Genomic DNA, 21,231 nt, shown 5'->3' with positions numbered 1-21,231 from the left:
AGCCCACTATTTGTTTCTAGTGTAATTAAACGCCAAGTTTCGGTAAGGAAATGTTGACTCGCCAGGGGTAGCTAGGGTAGGCGAGTGGCTCTTCTACCCGGGGCGACTTTTCTTCACTGAAAAGATATAAGGAGCGACCTTGCAGTTCTTGGAATACATCCCGTTATGGGTTGGGAAAACAATGAACAAACAAAGTTTGGAACCTAGCCCGAAAACAAAGGAACTGCGACCCACAGGGGTCTCTTCTGAACTGCTGCAAGGCTACTTGGGCCACAGGGTCCAATTGCCTTTTTACGCGATGACTTGTTTTTGCTAGTAAAGGAATTCCTTTCATTTTTTCCTTCATATTTAAATTTGTTAATCTCACTGAGATTTAAAAACCAAAAGCCTTAACTTTCGCAAGAAAGCAAAACCCTGAGGAAATCTGGTATAGTAAAATGACGCCATCGTAAAAACGGCCTTTTATGGAATCCTTCCGAGAATTTGGCTTTCTAATGCAAATTAAGGCTTCTGAATATGAAAGAAATGAAAAAAAAAAACGAAATGATTCTGGTCGTATTTGTAGATTGACACTATCGTGAAAAGCCCCGTCCACACAAATCCGGATATTTTTATGGCGCATTTATATCTATATTTTCACATGAATCGGTCTTCCGTTTGGTATTCCGTCCACACACGAAACCAGTGAATCCTCTCACCGAAACATTAGGATGATTTTGCAACAGAACGGGAGCGTCAGTTGACGACGGGAAAGCGCACGGAAAGGACTAAAAACGACTTCCGGTGCCCGACTTGCTTCTCTGCCATTAGTCAAACCCAGGACAACTCCTGGTCAAGCCAGTTGTTTGATTTGCTCGCGGCGTCGCCGTCATCTGTCGTTCCCGTTTTATTGCGCACTAAATCAGCCTACTATCTTTTTGAAACCGGTCTCCGGAGTGGTTTAACGCCTCGTCAGCACGAATCCAGGTAAAAGGATATGCAGTTTTAAAAATTAGTCTTGATTCGTGCAAACGAGTTCTAAAACAGTTCAGGGTAGCTTTTGCTGGATCAAGTATAGAATGTCCTTGTAAACCACGCCCGCAGTTTCTTCCACCTCATTCAAAAGTTCATGGCGTCCATTTTTGTCCACCTACAAAGCAAGTTTTACAAGCAATTGAGTTAATAATGAAATAATAGGTAGATTTAAAAATGAGAACGGGAAGGAAAATTGGCCGAAGAGGGAAAACAACATATCATTCTTTAGACTCCCGTTTGGAGACGAAAATTGAAAGATGAAAGCATTTCCTCTTTGGTGATTATTTTATAAATTCTCATAACCTTTTCCTTTTGAAAATGTGTTGATATTGATTGGAGAAAATTTATATTTGTCACTCCTGGGGCTAAAAGGGTTAAGACAAATCACAAGTGTTGTTGGGATAAGTTCACAATGATTACGCTTAGAACAAGGCGGCCGCAACTCCTACCCCGAGCAGGGCAATATCGCCACATGAACAAACGCCGTTTTAAGACCGCCTCTTTCTGCCCTCATGATATACCGTCAAGCACCCTAACTACTCGTCGAAAGTACCAACAGAGAGGCTATTAGTTCGCTCACTGCTGTCAGCAAAGCAGCTCATTCGTGTACCTTAAATGTCTTGTCGTTACTGGGAGAATTCTCATGTAAGAAATGTGAACCGTCAATCTTCAGTAATTGATCTCCATCACCATGGACAAGTAGATAAGGTGTTGTAAGCCTTGACAAGTTCCCCTGGATTTCATTCATTGCGTCTAATATAGCTCCCACCCATCTCACTTTCATTCCCTCATGCCAGTTTAGGCTATCATTGGCATACTTTTCAACCTAAAACAATAGTAACAAACAAGGTGCATTGTGTTATTGAAGTCCTAGACTTGCCACAAGTCAAGCGCGTGAGAGTAGAAGGCGCGAGGGAGCCTGGTACTCAACAAAATTCGACTTGCTGTAAGACTTTTGGTTACTAAATGGATTGTGCAAAGAATTGAGTGACACTGAAATTTTTATGGGGAGGCTCCAACCCTAAACAAACACGACGAGCTCCTTTAACGATAAATGTGTAAGGAGTTAGGTCATGGGGTGGTGCCTTACCATATAATATAAAACGTTGTTGAGTAGCTCCCCCGCCCTCTCCCACCGGGGGTATAATCTTAGGACTGATTAATTGAACAGGACAGAATAACCCTCGACAAACCCGCCGGCCACCAATATCACTAGTTCATTGCACAGTCATGAAGGATGGAAAACATGAATTCCTGTCTCACAATTCCGAACGACCTGTCATTAACCATTAAACTGAAAAACTTTTATTCAGTCTCCACCCATAATGTTCCAGTCAATGGTACGAAATGTCGAGGTTCGCGATCGGTTTGAGGGACTGGACACAGCCTCATTCAGCAACCTCTAGAAATGACCGGAATATGTTCGGCATTGTTCGATAGTCGTGGAAATTTTTCTTCGGAAACGTGGATAAAATGCACACGAAAGTTTCTCTCCTTTGACTCAGGAAAAGAGAGCAGTTTTCAGTTGTGTTATTCGCCTTTTTAGAAACGAGAAGGGAATTTTATTGGAGAAGAAATTTGACCCGCGATTGTTTCTGGGATTGTTACTGGGGTCGCACCGGTCAGCTATTGGCCAATTTTTTTCTCTGTCCCTAGTTAACAATCCCGGAAGTCTTTGCGAAAGCTATTGGCCAATCTTTCCTCCGCTGTTTTTAATAACAATCCCAGGAGTCTTTGCGATAGTTAACTCGACCCAGTTTCTGACTCGTTTCTAAAGTTATGAATTGTATCACCTGTCTAGGATCCTGGCTTAAGACTGATGGATCAATCGGTGGCCTGATCTGATACGAGGGCATTATCCATGATACTATTCTTCCTACACAAGCCTGTAAAATACATGCATTATATACGTTATTTGAGACCTTTAGTTTTTAAGACGAGGACGACTAAGAGTACGAGATTTTCTTAATGCTAAGCAGTGCGCGCATGAGCCAGCGTCATTTTGGCGGGAAAACGTGATAGCCGTCGTCATTCTACTACGAGTTTTGCCGAGAATGTCGTTGTGACGAAAACAAGTTATCAAATGTTAGAAGCTAAGTTTTATTATTCTCGGCCGGGAGAGGGCTTAACCTCCATCAATAGGTAACAGTGCTAACTTTTCTGGTGAATCAAAAGTACAATGGAGCTTTCCGGATGTCTATTTTTCTTTTTGAGAAGAGCGAAAGTCGTACTCCTAGTAGTTCTCGTCCTCGAATCTAAAGGTCTCTTTTAACCAAGCGTGAGGTCCAGATAGCTGAATATTGGCCAAGTTCGTCTTGTTTTTTGGGTGCGTTTTTATTTATGGAACAAAAAAAAAACTTGACTCGTGATAAAATAATCTCCTATTAAAATAATCATCACATTCCCTTCCCTCCGCCACTAGGACTTTGTAAAAAGTTCGTTTCTACTCGTGATTAATCAGTTATTTATGTTTAAATAACATGTGAATTGAGAGGCAACAGACTATGAAAAATTGCTGCCCCTGAAAATATTTCACATCTAAAATCTGTTTTATCTCACTTTGCATTAGATTTTATGACGTTGAAAAATGGTTTCGTGAAGTGTTCGTTATTTGTTTTATCAGCCAAGGGATGAAAAGATCAAAACATGGCCTCTTCGCTTTCCCGCCAAAGAAAACCCTAATATGGAGAAAGCATTGATCGATTGGCCAATCGTGTTGTTATATGACTTCAAAGCGAAGTATCGTTTGATTTCTAGAAAGTTCTCGGGCGTTCGCTTAACCAACCAAAAGCCACGCGCGTTTGTATCCGTTCGATAAACCAGTCAAGTCGCTCTATTTCCGTTCGTTTGATGTTTTTGTTTTTGTTCGCGTGTTTTCATTTCATGGTCATACGAAAATCACTCTAAAGCTATGGTAACTCGGACAACAAAATCGTGAAACCTGTTTTACAAATTGTTGGAAAACTAGTTGAAAAGTGATGTTGCGCATTTTACTACCCACGAATGCAAAAACTAGAGAGAAGTTCTACTTTTTGCATCAAAATCTGTCAATGTTGCGCGTTTTAATTACCGGCCCAAAGCAAACTTGTTTTGAAGCAAGTGATTTAACTCCTGTGTATGGCGTGACTCCCGGGTAATTTCATCCAATCAGGATTCAGTATTCCTGCAACTTGCAACACTGAATCTTATTTGCTACAAGACAGGTTTGATTTGTGGATAATAACACGCGCAACATCACTTTGCACTTCTGCAGTAATTTGTTACCCGTTTTACCTTACTTTCAGCCTCGTTTTTAAAGTGAGAGTTTTTTGAACTCGGAATGATCTATTATAGCCTGTGATCATGCCGTCCCTTGAAAAAAAAAAAACGCCTGATCTCGGGTTAAGATAATTAAAAGACGATGAATCATGAGAAACTATTGTTTTACATTATTTTCTTGTTTCTGTTTTGCGGTTTTTGATCATCAGGTTTGTATTTTTAAATTCTCTTTCAGTTTTGTGGTTCAATTTTGTATTTTTGTTTTGTATGTGTTTCCGCTTTGGGGTGTTTATTTCTGTTTTGGGATTTATGTTTCTGTTTTCTCAGGTACGTAGTGTTTTTCTGTTTTGGGTTTGTTGTATCCTGTTGACGGAACCCTAAGAAAAGAGAAATAGTCTTTGCATTGTGTTTTCGTTTACTATTTGTAGCAAGTGGAACAATAAATTACCGTGCAAGGACTGGCTTCCACTTTTATGCTTGATGCACTAAAAATTGTACCCGCAAAGAAATAAGGTCTCTACATAACACTAAGAACAGCTATTGTACCACCCTATAAAGAATAATGCATAATATTAATAATATCATAACATGAACTTTTCAAGGTACAATCAAACCTTCCGTAAGCAGCCACTCTAAAGGCTGAGACTTAGAGGCCACTTACAGGGGGTTGTCGCTTACGACGGCTTCCTTGGAGTAGATTTCCGGGCACAGCTACTTTAAAGCAGTATAAAATATGTTGCACCGATTTATTTCCTCAGTTCCAAGCTGGTACTTTTAGAAGTTCTTCGTATACTCTGAGTAGCATTAATCAAACACAGCGAAAAAAAGAGATCAGACAAATCGTTAAGTGGTCGCTTTTCAAGAGGTTAAAAACAATGGAAAGTCTTTAAACCGCTACTGAGCCCCACGCTAACGCGGTCGCTTACGGATGGTGGTCTTTTACGAGAGGTGATCGCATATGGATGTTCGACTGTATTTGTGTTTTCGTAATATGTGATTTGACTGCATTGAAGCCAGACTTGAAAAGAGTTAATAATGAGAAAACCTGAAATTCACAGGCTTACTATGTTATCAAAACAAACTGGCAAGAACGCGACATTACGAAACAACCGCAAAGCATGACGGGCTTGGGGTCTTTCTCGTTATTAACATATATTAGTATTTCAGTGATCAGCGCGGTTAGTGGACCCGAGAGCCTACCATCTATACCGTACCTTTAAAAAATGTAAAACAAACAAACAAACAACAACAAAAACAAAAACAAAATTTAAAAAAAGGGGCAGCGTTCCAATAAAGTTTTTATAACAGTACATACTATTGAGTGGCCAAACATAAATATTGGTATGCCTGTGTTGTCTGCTGTGACTTGGTCAATGTGTTTAAAAACATCTCTGACGTAACAGGAAAAATCTGATATTTGGGCTTTTTCTCCTTCACTCTGACCATGAGCAACTAACAGAAAGATTTATTGTCAAAAATTAGCTCTTGAAGGGCTATATCACACTATTCGCCAGGAGACCATAACATCATAAATTGCCGAATTCCAAAAATAATGGTCCAGTTTTGTATTATGTCTCTCTCCCTCCCTCCCATCCCTAACATTTTACGGGCCACCCTCCCCGGGCTCACGAGGTTCTGCAATACACCGATTTCTCAGCTTGTAGTTTTAGATTACACCCCCCCCCCCACCACCTCCCCCCTCTTCTCGAGAAAGTATGATTAAATGCAGTTACTGTATCGCGGAAGAGATTAAACAAGGGAGGGGTGGGACATACCGTGATCTTGACTGAAGGCGAGGTAGCCTTGTTCAGCTAAAGTATTTCCAAGCCTCTGGTAGCGTGAGCAATGCTCTCCATATCCATGACAGATAAAGACCAATGCCCCATCAAGAGAATAACCACGAAAATCTGTTGATCAGCTACTATCATTCAGTTCGCTGTTTGTTCGCAGTTTTTGTCAGCGATTGTACAGATCCTCAGATGATCCATCCTCGCTGCGATATCGATCAAGTGAGTGGAAGTCGAAGGGATCATTTAAGTCATAAGACGCCGCTGACATATCGATGACTCATCTGGTTTAGGTAGTTCCCTATGTTTATCACGTGGGAAAGCATTCTAGGCCGACACCTCGTCTAGCCCACGTTATTTTTTATTTATTATTTGATTTATTGAGTCACAGAGTTGAGTTGCGCGAGGGTTTTAGCATATTTTAGTTATTTTTCGTTTGTTTTTGAATAATCATTTCGAATCTACCGTGCTTTTTTGGAATACATGCTTAGTAATCATGAAATAGTGGGCAATAACCTTCGTCGTGTAGCCTGCGTAGGGTAGGCTTTTCGGAGCATGAGTCATGGATCCTACCCAGATTTCCTGCAGAGTTTGTTCCTCTACTAGGGTTTTTTTTTTCAGGTAGGTTTTTCTGGCCTCCGTTCTGACAGTATTCCTTGTGAACTGTCGCTCAGCTCTGTTCTAGTTTATCTACCATTATATTTGAATGTAATAGAAGTTGTAGTTTCACGTATTGTTATTTCTGCGGTGCTCGGCCGAAACAGCCAAGATACATAAACCTAATGGTTTTTCCGATTCATGTTGTACTGTTTAGTGGAGCCGAAATCGGCCGACAAATTCACTCCTTCATTCAAAACCGGAAGTGTACAATTCTTTATCGATGTCCAAATATAGAGGTCCAACGGCAATAAGGATCGAACGTTCTCTCCTACCCTGGGTACCAGTGGTTTTTCTCGCGTACGACAAGGAGCTTTGTGGCCAACATTTCTTGTTTTGTTGCAAAATACGGCAGGAACTTTGATCCACTGGAGCTAGATCGCCTAGCACTCATTATATACTACGTTACACTCATAATACGGGCGCAAGCATAATCGCAAACAGGAAAAAGGAAAACCTTCCACCCTTGGGCTATTGCTTATGTTTGCAGTCGACGCCGTTTTCGGCTTTTAGTTCCCTTTTCGGGAGACAACCGGAAATACGGCTGCGTTCGCACGTCAAAACCGGAAGTGATCTTTTTGCATGTTTGCCTGCGGGGGGGGGGGGGGGGGGGGGCTACTTCTCATACATTCTCTTACATGAAATCCAAACGATGTTCTTTCAACTTGCAAAGCAATCAGCAAGGGTCTTGCCAGCGGACAGATCGTTTCCATAAGGAACCCACGCTCTTATTTGTAAACTGCAAATGGAAAATAAATAATATAAAGATTTAGCCAGGGCTAAAAACGAAGCTCCCATTAATAAATTTGTAATTTAAATCAAACAATAAACTTGTAATCCCTAAATCAGTTAACTTTTTGGCATGTTGGTTCATGTGGCTTTTGAGAGAAAGGCTACGTGATATTAGAGAAAAAATAAGTATGTGTAATCAAATGGTGACGAATAAAATTAGGGGATAATTTCACGTGCGTTCTGTCCAAATCCTTATAATTTTTCCGAGCCTTTAGGCAAGGGAAATTATTAGGATTTGGACAAAACGCAAGTGAAATTATTCCCTAATTTCAAGAGTATACCATTTGATTACCTATTAATATCGTAGGTGACGAATTACGTTAGCAATCTTGGCTTTTTGATATGTTTATCCTTGATCGTATCGATCGAGAACTCCACTCTCTCGAACGTTTAGAGCTTAAATTTGGCTTAGGTGCAGAATTTTTCGACAAAATACCTGGTAGAATCCTTCTTGATGCGCTCTTTCGTGTGTTCAGGTTTTCTAAGGCGTCTTTTTATGCCCTGGCATCTTCATTAACTTCGTCGCCATCTTGACACTGATACGTACGGAAGGTTGCCATGACAATTTTGTAATTTCACATGCGAAATTACAAATTATCGCTGAAATTTCGCGCCAAAATTAAGGAGTAATTCGTCACCTATGATATTAAAATTGTAAACAGCCCAGGCCGAATTAATACAGTGAAACCTCTATTGAGGACACCTTCGGAACCTTCCCAAAGTGTCCGCTTAATAGAAGGTGTCAACGGCGAACTCAAACTCCTTCAAAATCGCTCATTAGACCGCTTTTAAAGCAAAAGGACGACTATATACCACAGATAAGGTAATTCAACGTTTATTTTTCATTGATTTATATACATAGTGTGCGATATATCGCTATAGGTAGGCAAACGGTAAATCCAGTACATTTCCTATAAAATAACAATCGGCTACACAAACATATTGTGTGGGCGCCCTGTGATTAAACAAATCGGACTCACGCTATGCAGTCGTCCGATTTTGTCAATCAATCGTATGATTACAGACCGAATTGAACTCCACAGAAACTGACTCCACTCAGTCCTGTTACCATTAATTGTTTAATTTTCATTTGCAGTTTACAAATAAGAGCATGGGTTCCCTATTTAGTCTCTATAAGGGTAAATACACAAAGCAATACAAATCTCAGTGGTAGCGTCAACGCCTATCATAACGAAATAGGCTTCACTTCCGGTTCACGCGTGCATCGCTCTTTTAAGCTCCCGGGTTAAGCACAGAATAAGGAGCCAGAAGGGTCTTCTTTTATTTTGCCCTTTTTTTCAATGTTATATCAAGAGCCCAATGGCGGATGAGAATGCAGGCCATCAAATCATTTCGAAATTAGTGGAAATTATTTTGTAGACCTTATTTTACCTCCATCTTAATACAATGATATGATGCAATTTATATATTTGCCTTTAGGACTTTTTATAATGCAATTCATTTTAAAAAATGGAATTAAAATGTTCCGTAAAGTAAACATACAGCCATAAAAGTAGCCCATAGAAATAAGTCGGAAGAATTTTACCGTATTCGTGTTTTGAAACACTAATATTGATTTCATTTCATGCGCTTGACTGAACTCATGACAAGCCAAGCGTCTTGTCGTAGCGTGACTCTGGCGCGAGCAACAGCAACAAACATGGTCACTGGAGCTGCCCACACGAGAAAGCAACTCTCCTCAAAAAATGGTTGTGCTCCTGGATCGAACGGATTATTTAGCTACAGGAAAAAAAATGGAAATTATGTCGCCGAATCTCGAGATGAGTTCGAAGAAACCCCTTTCCATGCCGCGGTGATGACCTATCTCTCCTATTTCTTTTTAATAATTTTCGGTTATTTCCGTGACTTTACGCGTAACCATGGATTAGAAAAATACAAGGCAGTTAAAGAAAACGGCAATGAGGTGAGAAATAATTTTAATTAAGGTTGGTAGTTATATTTGGGGAAAGAGGTGATTTTTGAGTGCTCGTTCGCTTTGAATACATCGAGAACAATGGAAGTGAAACTCTGGCAAACCGGTATTATGTTACATAACACGTTACAGCACAAAAATATTAGTAAAACGCCTTATGCAGATCGATGGAGAAATATTTATGTGAAAAGCAATAATGGCCTCTGGAAAAAGGAATATTGCTCTTAGCTACTCATGTATAATTTGAACAGGTGACGATTAGAGAGTCTTCAAGAAATTTTATAACCCGGCAGCAAGCTAGGAGAACCTCGATTGTATCAGCCGAAGAATCAGTTTAAAATATTTTTGCTTGGGTAAACTAGGAAATTGAAGGTTTGCATTATTTGAATAGTGGTTTGTAGAGAAGTACCTAAAATCTACTTTTCATTTGTTGTTGTTTCACAATACTATTTAAATTTTTTTTCTAAACTTTGAACTTTTGAAACTTTACGCGTGCGCAACAGTGCGTCTGAAAAGTGGCGTGATCGCTAAAATTTATGCCGGCGCGTAAAAGTCACCTACCCCCGGTTGGGAGCGACTCTCGTTTAAAAGGGACGAGAATACTCGTCGCAAAATAGGAATTAAACATTTTAAGTCTGGTGAGGGCTCTGGCGTTATTTTTGTTGTATGTTTTTCATTTTAGTTAATTAAGTTAGATACACGGCATTCATGGAAAACAGGTATAGTTTAGTGTAATTTTGTGGGTTCTTTCTACACAACCCTAAGCTAAACTTGTTGGGTGACAATATTACCTTTCTATTCTAAACAATCTAAGAGAGAACAAAACCTGCAATTCATCTCCCACCCATGGTAATATGGCGGCGAGCTTCCGTCCCTTCCATATGGGAGTCCTCTCGGATTCCAATGAGAAGTGACTGTCATGTTCACCTTATTTAGAGCTGTGTATTTGATTTGAACCCGTCCGCTTATGTAGTTTTTCTAGTTACACTTTTAGGTTCGGCATTCATAAATATCAATTAGTAACGTGGTTTCAAAGTCCTAGTAGTATTTGTAACATAATTATTTTAATCACAGCTATAAAAATACCGTGCCTGATTTTGGCTTGTTCGGAAAAAGCGGCTTTTGTATGTGGTATTCGATGGTATGCAAATATTTTTTCGGACCTAACTATAACAGAAACACTTCTAAGTTGTGGTGTAAATTCTCATCCTTCAACATGTGAATCACTTTTTAACAATTGTTGCTCTTTTAAACTGAAACACTTCAAATTCATTAGTCCTTCTCGTTGTTGACTCAGCTATGAGAATCGTTTTACAATTTGCAGCTGCGGCAAGATATCGAAGAGCTTTCAGTTTTCTATTTATAATTACTTAATAGCAAGATCGTCATAGCGAAAAGGAAAAAAAGGATAGTTCCCTCTTGCACCCATGGCAATTAAGTTTTTAAACAACTATCTGCAAGACCTTGAACAATAATACTACGATCATTGATAAAGAGTTGAGAATTCCGTCCAGAATTCTCTTAAGATCTGCTCAGGTTCTGCCATTAACTCTTTGGCTCTCAGATTGTAGTTTTTCAAAATCTGCTGCTGTCCTCTTTCCAATTATTACCGTCGCCGTTTACTGTCTCTATTAGCAACGAGTTGAATTCACTCTCGAGGACTAATCGTTCGTCACTGAATCGTACACGAAAATCTCCCGAAATTGTACCGAGCGGAAAGGAAACCCAGTACAGTATATTTCTTTTGTTGTTTTGAATGCTTTTGATGTTGCGTTCGTCGGCAAACGAGAAAAACCTAACGGACGCCAAATTAACTTATGCAATCAATTGATAAAAGCAAATTTTTTCAGGCAATATTTCGATATAAGTTGAATTTTTCTTGCATAATATTTTCTTCTCAGAAGATTGAATGTTGTTAGGATATATTTTGTAGCTGTGCCAAAATTATTAAACAATCCGCTAATTACCAAATAGTCAAAATCTCAGAAAAAACCGTGAACTATCATAGCGTTATATCAGAAATGAGCGACCACAAGACTGAGCTTTTCTGAGTTACCAAAGGGTTTTACAACGCTTGCCTGACTTACACTTCACTTAATGATTCGTCTTTGCACGGCTACACGACCCTTAACTAATTACAGAACAATTTGATGGTGTAGGCTGGCATTCATGATGTGCTTGTTAGGTTTGCTTTTGTTATGATGTACATACAGTGTTGGTATAAATACAATGATCACACACAAAAAAAATACCAGCCATGAAAATGATTTCCAAATTTAAAAAAGGAAAGGTTTTTAGAGAAATGTTTAAAGACGCAATGAAAGAGTGTAAACAGATCGGATCCATGTTCTAATTCTTGGGCGGATAAAGTCTATAAGGTGGGTATATCGGAAAGTACTCGTTTTAATGATGTTAACTGACCAATGAAGGCAAAGAAGAGTAATTAAGCTGAAATGACTTCGAGGACCTTCCAGAGGTCTGGGGGAATAAGAGAACATAAAATGTTGATAATTTCCTTTTAAGAAACAAGGCGAACCGTTGAACATTGTATCTTGAAAATCAAGGAGGAAACTTTAACTATTGTAGAAAGCAAGGGAACAATAGCCATCCCCATTCTCCCCTTTTGGAGCGGCCCTCACTATTGAGGCGCATCGGTATCGTATCGGTTTCAGCATAATCAACCTATCTTATGCAAATGGCCGAGAGTTGGTTTTCTAAATAATGTCGTGCATTTATTTATTTATTTTTCCTCTCCTTCGTTTTGTTAGGGTTTTGTACCACTCTACTCTGATTTTGAGAGTTTCTACACCCGGAACATGTATACTCGTGTTAGAGACTGCTTTAACAGACCGATCTGTAGCGTTCCAGGTGGAGAGATAGACCTGCTTGACAGGGAATCAGAGGACTGGAACTGGACCTTCAGGTATGGTTACCCAGGAGCTTGTTAACAGGCTCTTGACCCTCGCGCTGAAACTGGGCCTAGTTGGGCAAAAAGTACTGGGACTAGTTTGGAATGGACCTTAATTTCGGCGCTTTTGATTGCGATCGCTTACTTTTTGCCGTATACAGTCAATTATTTCGGACACCCTCAGCTCTGCGATCGCGAATCGTTGTGCTCCATTCCCCACCTCAGAAGCTCAAGGGAGGATGAATGCAAGCTTTAGCTGCAGTGATTTCTGGGAACGCCTGCTTAGTTATGACTGGTTGATAGTATTCAAGGCAACCCAACCAATCAAAACTAACGCTTGTCCTCCCAAACGATTCCAGAAATGGTTGCGCCGTAAGCTTGTACCCATTCCCTTATCGTTTCTGAAGTGGGAGTGCGATCGCGAGAGTCCGTAAGTAAAAATAGGGCCTGAGTAGAATTTGCTTAGAGAACATTTGCATTAGAGAGGCATGGCACATAGTTGTAAGCCGCTCGATTGATGCGCAATATAGGAATCGTAAATCCAGCCAAAAAGACAACTGGATGCGATGATAAAAGACGGATGAATATCTTTTTCAAGTTGTTTGTTAATGTTGAAAGAGAATAGAAAGAAGCTTTACATAGCTACGCCTGGGGAGCTACTTAACATGATTTTATATGGTAAGGCTCTACCTAGAGTTCTAACCCCTTAGTAACCTTATATATACCACTTTTGGCAAAAAAATAGTATCCCTTTCGTGTTCCTTCCATAGAAAAATGGTGCCCATTTCAAATACCTAGTAACAGTAAGTCTTGTTTTCATTACATGCAGCGCTTAATATTAAATTAAATGATACGACTGTAAGGTGCGTCTGTTCAAAATATTTCAATTAAGGGTCTTTTAAATACCAAAATGACAGATTTTTCTACACTTTGACCGTATAGGCCATCATAGGGAGTACCCCAACCCGTAACTTCGCCAGCGGGAGTACGTAATTACAGGAGTGTTTTTCAGTCAAAAATCTGTAATGGTCCATATTATTGGGGTGTCTGTAATAACGAGGTTTTCGCAATGCGAGAGTTCGGTATACTTCACCAAGGGAGCTACTGTGTCGCAAAACGACAGCAGTTAGGCCTCGGCTGATTGTGCTCCTGAAAAGTGGCAAATTATGCAGAAATTAATGTATAAGTCCCTAGATTCCCAAATTATGCTCACGAGTTTCTGTTACTTGGCAGTGCAAAAAAACTTTCAGAAGCATTTCGCAAATAAGTGCCAAGATTTTCGTCTTATGTTCGATGACGTTCCTTTTTCTTTAAATTCACAGTTACCCTGGAACGAAGACCAGGGCGTTGAATCTTGCATCATACAACTATCTTGGGTTCGCCGAGAATTCTGGGCCATGTTCAGAAGCCGCTGACCAGGCGGTACGCAGATGCGGTGTTGCGGGTTGTAGCCCAAGAAATGAATATGGTGAGCGAATAATTTACATTAAAAAAATAAATATGGGACTTTTCTTTTAGCATCTATTCCCGATTGTCTAGCAATCTTTTCGCTCTGTAAATGCTTGCTTTTCTCCCTTTCTGATATCTTTGTTCGACTTTGTAAAAGATGTATGATGACAAGTAAAATCCTTTTCTTATCTCATTTACGTCACATTGCCAGCCTGTGGAGTGAGAGGGACACTTTGGAAACTTGATGAGAATACCCCGAAGGTTCCTCTAGTCAGTCACGATACCTTTCGTTGGCTAGTCGGTCTAATTGTACTCAGCATTTAACCTCGTGGCATCAGGCCTAATCTGGGGTATTACGTCGCCTTTAGATCGCATAATGTTTTTCGCAAATGTTCCTAAAGTCGCCTAAAGTTATCTGCTTTAACGCGCCTTAAGGTGCCAGAGTAGGTCTTGGTGCCTATTTAAAATGTTCACGTGCGAGTCACGTTTTGCGGGCATGTTGATAGCGTCATTCTAAATAGGTAACGTGGTCATTAACATGAGAAACGTGTCCCCAACAGAGGACATATACAGTTCCCATTTTAACTTCCCCTGCCTTCTCTTTTGCCTTCTGTATTGTAATCTGTGTGATATTTAAATTCTTATTATCAGGCACTCTCGCCATTCACAACGAGCTGAAAGGCCTGGTTGCACGTTTTGTCGGTAAACCTGCAGCTATGGTGTTTGGAATGGGATTCGCCACCAACTCCGCAAATATACCCGCCCTGGTGGGGAAAGGAGATTTGATCATCAGTGACGAGCTCAACCACACCTCCCTCATCTTAGGAGCGAGACTTTCAGGAGCTAAAATTAAAGTCTTCAAACATAATGGTAAAATGAATTTAATAACTATGTCTGGTGTATAACATTCGATAAGAATTAGTAAAGCGCCGTAGATGGTTCGATAAAGAGCTTTAGCAACGGCGACGGCAACGAGAACTGCTAAAAAGCGAGAGGTTTAGATTGGCAAAACAACATCTCTGCGGCCGAGGAGGATAACACCCTCCTTGATCTACATTTTTCTTCAGATGATATTCAGCCTCATTCTTATTATTCATTCAAAATAATTCCTAGTTTAAAAACAAGCTAAAACATGCTTACCTTCATCAATGTTAAGTTCATCTTCGATAGTGCACGTTTAGGAGATAAAGGTTAACTTTGTTTAGTTCTGCAAATATTTTCCAAATAGCAGATGTCGTTGGTCGAGTTGTCTTCTTGCGGTTCTTGCTATGTTTTTAGCCAATAGTTCACCTATTTCATCCTCGTGAAATGAGTGAAATGTTCCGCCTTCGGACTTCTCGTTCTTGTACTTTATAGGTATTTACTACCAAAAATCCCAACCTCGTCCCCAGGTCTTCTCGGTTAACCGTTCAATAATCTGGCGATTTTGCTGTACGATTGAGGTCATCAGTTCACATATCGCAAAATTCTTCCAGATTTGGTGGACAGTAGCTGGTTATGATGAATTATACGTGGGATTCAATCAGAAACGGAGAAATATTGTGAATAAATGATATTCCTATTTTCCTGCGCTCGGTTCAAGTAGCACGCTTTTAAAGCACTTGGAGCTGTAGCATTTTTCTCGTTTTTTTTTCACTGTTGAATACCATGTTTTCCGATGTTTAACACCCGTAAACGGAACTCCCTCGCTTTACAAGTATTCAACACCTGAAAAGTGCGGTGAGAGGGAGCGATATGTCCGCTGTAGCCTGTTTGCGCCTTTTGCATTGTTTCCCAAGCAGCCGATTTTGTCTCGTCGCGCAAAGGTCCTCCCCAAGGGGAGGGGGAGGAGCGTTGGGTTACGAGACAAAAACGGCTGCAAGGGAGGCTACCCATTGCACAGGTTGAGCACAAGACTCAACTGCTAAAGTCTGATTTGCGTCCTGATTGGTTCAAAGGGGGAGGGTGCAACTTGAAATGGATGGCTTAATATTAAACAACCCTACTCCCCGCGTTTATTGCTCAGGCAACGTCGTTTTTTATATTTTCTTTGTCTTCAATACTTTTCGAAGATATGAAGTGTTTAGAGAAGACCCTAAGGGAAGCTGTTGTCCAAGGACAACCAAGGACGCACAGAGCGTGGAAAAAGATTTTAATAATTGTTGAAGGAGTTTATAGGTAAGTCTAAAGGAAAGTTGCTTCGTCTGCGTCGAACCTCGGATGTCTCTTTCACCATGTGTAATTAGAGATATGTCCAGGTTTACTCTGTTTCGGAATTTACATTCACAAAATTTTGCTAGAATGTTACGAAAATTGCGAAAATAACGAAATTTTGTAAGGCCGTTGACGAAAAGTGACGAGGAACTATAAATAAGGCCAAATAAGGCCCTTGACGAAACAGGTGTGAAATTAACCCAAGAGAGTCCCTACCGTTACTGCCCTACCTTTGAAGTTCCCCGCCCTTTCTCTGTCATTTGGCTCGTTTCGTGCAATTTCTTGAGGTACCTGTGGAGGAGTCTGATGCTGCACAATGTTGGCGCATTCACAATTTCAACACTAGTCACTGGAATCTAACCCCTGTTGTCTTTTGCGTGAAGCTTTTCATAGGACAACCAAATTTTTGCACAGGTACCTCGACCGCTGATCCAAAAAGTCTTGCATTGCTAAGATATTCTGAATTATGAGAATCAATTCATATTAATGAGATGATAATAGAATCGCACCATGGAAGATAAGTCAAGACAGTTCTTGGATTATGGATTTCACGCTATGAATTCCGGATTTCTTGTCAGTGGAACGTGGTCTCCGGATTCCAATTGTTAGCGGATTCGGGATTCCTTTAGCTGAATTCCGGATTTCAAAGCCCTGAGATTCTTTTAGCAAAAATTTGCTGCATTGTGGAATCCACATTACCTTACATGAGAAAAGAAAATCATATACGATCAATCCTCTTACACACGTCATGTGGCAAACACTGCAAGTTTTGGCTTACGAGGCATGCAAATTCACATCCAAATTTACATCTTCATTTTATTTTATTTTTTAAGCATGGAAGGTTCATTAGCCAAGCTTACAGAAGTAGTTGCCCTTAAAAAGAAATACAAAGCGTATCTTTACTTGGACGAGGCCCACAGCATTGGTGCCATGGGTCCTCGTGGAAGAGGCGTGACTGATTACTTTGGAATGGACCCTAAAGATGTCGACATCATGATGGGTACATTTACTAAGAGTTTTGGTGCAGCAGGGGGGTACATTGCGGCGTCTGAGGTAAGAGCCCTAGTGGCCCTGCGTAATGTTGGCTTCTCTATAGTGTAACATAAAAAATCCTGTAAACAGGGGGCGGATCCAGAAAGTTCAGAATGGGGCGGCGGGGACATATGGCATTTATTTATTTATATATAGATACAATTTTATTTTTACCGAGAATTCTCTAAAAATAATACAACATTTCACAGAAAAATGTTTCGCCGCGGTCCACTCTCGGTCGACCTCTAAATCCGTTTGTGGTAAATGGTTTGAACCCAGGAGCGTGTCATAAGTAGCTAAAATATGATCGTCTTGGCGAGTGTTGTCCTGAATATGACTATTGGTAGACGTGGCTGACGTTTTGAAAGCCTGTGTGAAAGTCATTATTAGAGCCTAAGTGAATTGTGACTCGTCAGTGGATAGTTCCATTAAAATCTCGATATTGACCCGATTGCTCAAATAGGTCGCTTTAGGTTTGGTCGTCTGTAAGTTTTGCCACAATGTTACTGGCTGAAAGGTGTGCGTTTTGATCCGTTTTTTGGACTCTTTTATTTTTGTAATTTCGGTCGTAGTATACTCTTTTGATATAGTTGCATCCAGTTTATAATGATTGCTGATTACTATTTTCTGACTCCCCCCAATTTTATCGCAACAACCAAGCGTCCCCCTCGCGTTTGTCTAAAAACTAAATGTTTATAGATTGTTCAACTCCCTTCTTATCACCAATACACGATAACTCTTTTGTACTAGGAGATAATAAACCATATCCGTGGAAAATCCCATAGTGCTACATACGCATCCTTCATGTCCCCACCAGTGGCGATGCAAATTATAAAGTCAATGAAAATCATCATGGGAGAGGACGGTACGAATAGAGGTATGGACATCCTTCCATGCAGTCCAAATACTGTTTATAGAATGACGTTCATTCCAGTTAAATTCTGGATTTGAATACAGGGCATTTAGCCTCCGAGCAAGCTCTCCATTACGGGGAGTCTTCCCCTCCCGGCTCGCTTCTCTCGCCATAAATGGAGAGCTTGCTTCTGTAGCAGGCTACAGAACACTGGAATCGACAATCAGCTACAATCGAGCCTAGTGCTATTCCTTCTGTAGCCTGAGAAAACAGCCGGCACTTCGCGACGCCACCAAGGTGGTTTTCCCGCCAAATAGGGACTTTAAGATCTAACTACGCGGACGGCAACGAGAACGTCAAAAAAAACAAACAATAATTTCTATAAGCAAAACAATAACTTTTCACGTACATCACGCTTTTTTGTACATTTCTTTGCCGGTTTTTGCACTACTACGACGTGAAAATGCATAATTTCGCGTTTTATGGAAGACATAAAAAAGCAACGACGAAATTTTATTTCTCTTTTTGAACTTGGATATGGTCCCTAGGAATTAAATTCCAGGCCGGGGTTCGCCTACATTTGACAAAGTAAGTGGGTAGGAATAACTGCGATAAAGGCTGAAAGAACGCAAATTCACTTTTTAAGCGACGTTTTCGTTGCCTTCGCGTCGTCGGATCTTAATGTCCCTAATGACGTCTGAGGGGGAACGCGCACAGAAATTCCATACTGATGACGTGTCACTTACCCATTTCTGGGGAGTATGTCTGATCGATTCAAGAAAAATTTCCCTTGCTGCACGACCAATCAGAAGAACTACCCAGATCTTGGTAGTGGCACGTCATCACTATAGAATTTCTGTGGTCGTTTTATTCTCAGACGTCATTTCGCGGGGAAACCACCGTGGTAGCGTCGCAAAATGTAGGCTGTTTTCTTTAAATGTAATTAACATAATCTCAAAATTCTATCCTAAATTTAACTGGAAGCCAGTGTAATGACTGTAAAACTGGAGTGATGTGTGAAAATCTAGGTATATTAAAAATTAGTCTTGCTGCAGAGATCTGAGGGCGTTGACGTTTTGTTATATGTATGGAAGACCATATAGAATACTGTTACAATAATCGATACGTCCTATTGTTAGTGCAAGAACCAATGTTTGTCTTGCTTTGGTACTTAAATATTTTCTTATACGCCTGACATTTCTAAGATGGTTATACGCGGCTTTACATGTGTTATATTTTAGTCATCCTGTAGGCTAAGATTAATGTCAATCCTAGCCTGAATCTCAGACGATTACTTTAAGTCGTTTTTACTCCCTCAAAGAAACGACTCGAAGTAATCGTCTGAAATTCAGGCTATGTCAATCCAAGTTCCTAAATTTTTATCGGCGGAAACAAAGGGTCGGTACACGAGCATCCCCAACTGTAAGACAGTCAACTTGAACCCTTGCCAATTGCTGTCGCGCACCTATAATGATAACTCTTGTCTTATCGTCATTAATCTTGAATTTATCACACAACATCTAACTCTCGCGAACGCAGAGCTCCATAGCAGAAATAGCTTCGTTAGCAGTCAAGGCACAGTCAGCCGGCTTAAAGGCTAAATGCGTGTCGTCTGCATAAGCATGTACATTTAGCAAGTGTCGTTTGACCACAAATAATTGTTGCTATGAATTGTTTTGTTTTCAATCATACTAGGTAGACAAAGGATTACGGCCTTGGCAGAGAATAGCAGGTAAGCGTAAAATGTCATGAAAATTTGGATACAATTTCACAGGCAGTTTCAACGGTATGAGAAAGAAGGAAGGTCCCGAAGACGCTTTTTGAGATTAGCAAAAGTGGTGGAACTAATAGTGGTGGAGATAGATATATGACTTTTGATTCAGTACAAAGATAAATAAAAGCTTAGTTAAAATTTCTAAAGAATATAAATGCTTTAGATTTGAACCTCGCTCTTACACGCCGCTGTTTAACAGGTACTTTAGACAAAGATTGAAAGACATGGGATTTATCGTGTATGGCCATGAAGCTTCAGCAGTGGTGCCCATTCTTCTTTACTTGCCGGCAAAATGCGTGTAAGTCAAGCTTTAACTTTATAGAAGATTTATTTCTTGTCTTATTGAAATGTTGCTTAATGTCTTTCTGCACTTTTGCATGCGTATGCGAAGATGTTTTTGCATCTGTCCCAAGTGTTGTCACTCACAATCCATCTATACTCTCTTTCAGCGCCTTCTCTAGGGAATTGTTGAAAAGAAACATAGCTGTAGTAATAGTTGGGTTTCCTGCCACCTCCATAATCGAAGCCCGGGCGAGAATCTGTCTCTCAGCATCACACTCGAGAGAAATGTTAGACAGGGTAAGCTAAGGTCTCTTTGCAAGGGTGTGGCTAACTGTACGGACGGTACGCACGTGCATACCAAAAAATATATAATTATATAGATTAAAAAACGAATTTTCTGGAAAAAATAAAATAGATTAAAAAGCACAACATTTCTTAATTCATTTAATTCTGCTTATTTTTATGAAATAATCTTTTCCTAAAACAACAGACTTTTCCTTTTTACACCCAAATTTCGGTTTCCGGAGAAGAAACGCGTGATTTATTAGTGGATCGATACATTCAGAAAAAAAGGCGGGAAAAACGCGTACATATATAAAGCATCAACATGCTGTTGTAAGGGGAGGGTGGGTTAGAGGTATCTGGAAAATTGTGCGTACCTCTAGAAAATCCTAGTTACGCCCCTGCTTTGTCATAAATTATTTGTAATTGTAGTTGTCTGCATGCCTTAGCCTTTTGGTTTGTTGTGTTGTCTAAGGATTATCTGGTTGTTTTTTAGGCGCTGGAAGCCATCGATGAAGTAGGTGACATACTCAAGGTGAAGTATTCACGGAGGACACCCACAACATATCAATGAAGCTGAAGTGACGTTTAGTTTTTTAAATTGGGCGAAGCTGGATATAAAATTTAATTTAGTGACTAAAAGTTCGTTTTATGTATCTAAAATGAATAGTCACGTGACCAGCATCTATGCAAATTTATTGGACCAAAAGAAAGCGTTTTCATAAAAAAAGTCAACTCCCACAGGACTGCTTTGGAACCCCAACATGGCAGACGTTTCGTTGTCTTGGAACTATGGCCGCCGTGATGTCATGTAAAAAGGCTCTATTAATACCCAAGGAAAATGGTTGGGCGACGAGGGGGATGGGGTCGATCGCTAATGATAGTTGCGCACGCTCGTGTTCATAGTTACTCGTTCATACGGTAACATACACAGCAAGCCAATCTCTCTCAGCGGCAGTAAACTGACATAAATAGGAATGCTCTTAGAATTTCTATGCGATTTTGTTAAATGCGACT

At 40.2% G+C, this 21,231-nt stretch overlaps 1 protein-coding gene and 1 pseudogene across 1 annotated transcript; one reads left to right on the top strand and one right to left on the bottom strand.

The window, feature by feature from the left end:
* Positions 1 to 991: 991 nt before the first annotated feature.
* On the bottom strand, positions 992 to 9,030 carry LOC140944479 (monoglyceride lipase-like; annotated as a pseudogene).
* Positions 9,031 to 9,061: 31 nt separating this feature from the next.
* LOC140944478 (serine palmitoyltransferase 2-like) lies at positions 9,062 to 20,788 on the top strand. Its single transcript, XM_073393617.1, has 11 exons — positions 9,062 to 9,432; positions 12,210 to 12,364; positions 13,672 to 13,817; positions 14,450 to 14,668; positions 15,850 to 15,955; positions 16,825 to 17,044; positions 17,774 to 17,900; positions 19,572 to 19,608; positions 19,850 to 19,948; positions 20,100 to 20,229; positions 20,711 to 20,788. Exons 1-11 carry the CDS (start codon positions 9,094 to 9,096, stop codon positions 20,786 to 20,788), a joined length of 1,656 nt encoding a protein of 551 aa, XP_073249718.1. The 5' UTR covers positions 9,062 to 9,093.
* The last annotated feature ends 443 nt before the right edge of the window (positions 20,789 to 21,231 follow it).

Source organism: Porites lutea, chromosome 7 (assembly GCF_958299795.1).
Source record: "Porites lutea chromosome 7, jaPorLute2.1, whole genome shotgun sequence".
NCBI classification, from domain to species: domain Eukaryota; kingdom Metazoa; phylum Cnidaria; class Anthozoa; order Scleractinia; family Poritidae; genus Porites; species Porites lutea.
Note: the sequence above shows the minus strand (reverse complement) of the source record. Positions and strands in the feature narration are given on the sequence as shown.

What these genes read in the sequence shown, in the direction of transcription:
- LOC140944478 (XM_073393617.1), top strand. Translation starts at nt 9,094, where the DNA reads ATGCGCTTGACTGAACTCATGACAAGCCAAGCGTCTTGTCGTAGCGTG. An exon ending in TAGCCCAAGAAATGAATATG is followed by an intron (nt 13,818 to 14,449) that starts GTGAGCGAATAA and finishes TCTTATTATCAG; the next exon opens with GCACTCTCGCCATTCACAAC. An exon ending in CGAGAGAAATGTTAGACAGG is followed by an intron (nt 20,230 to 20,710) that starts GTAAGCTAAGGT and finishes GTTGTTTTTTAG; the next exon opens with GCGCTGGAAGCCATCGATGA.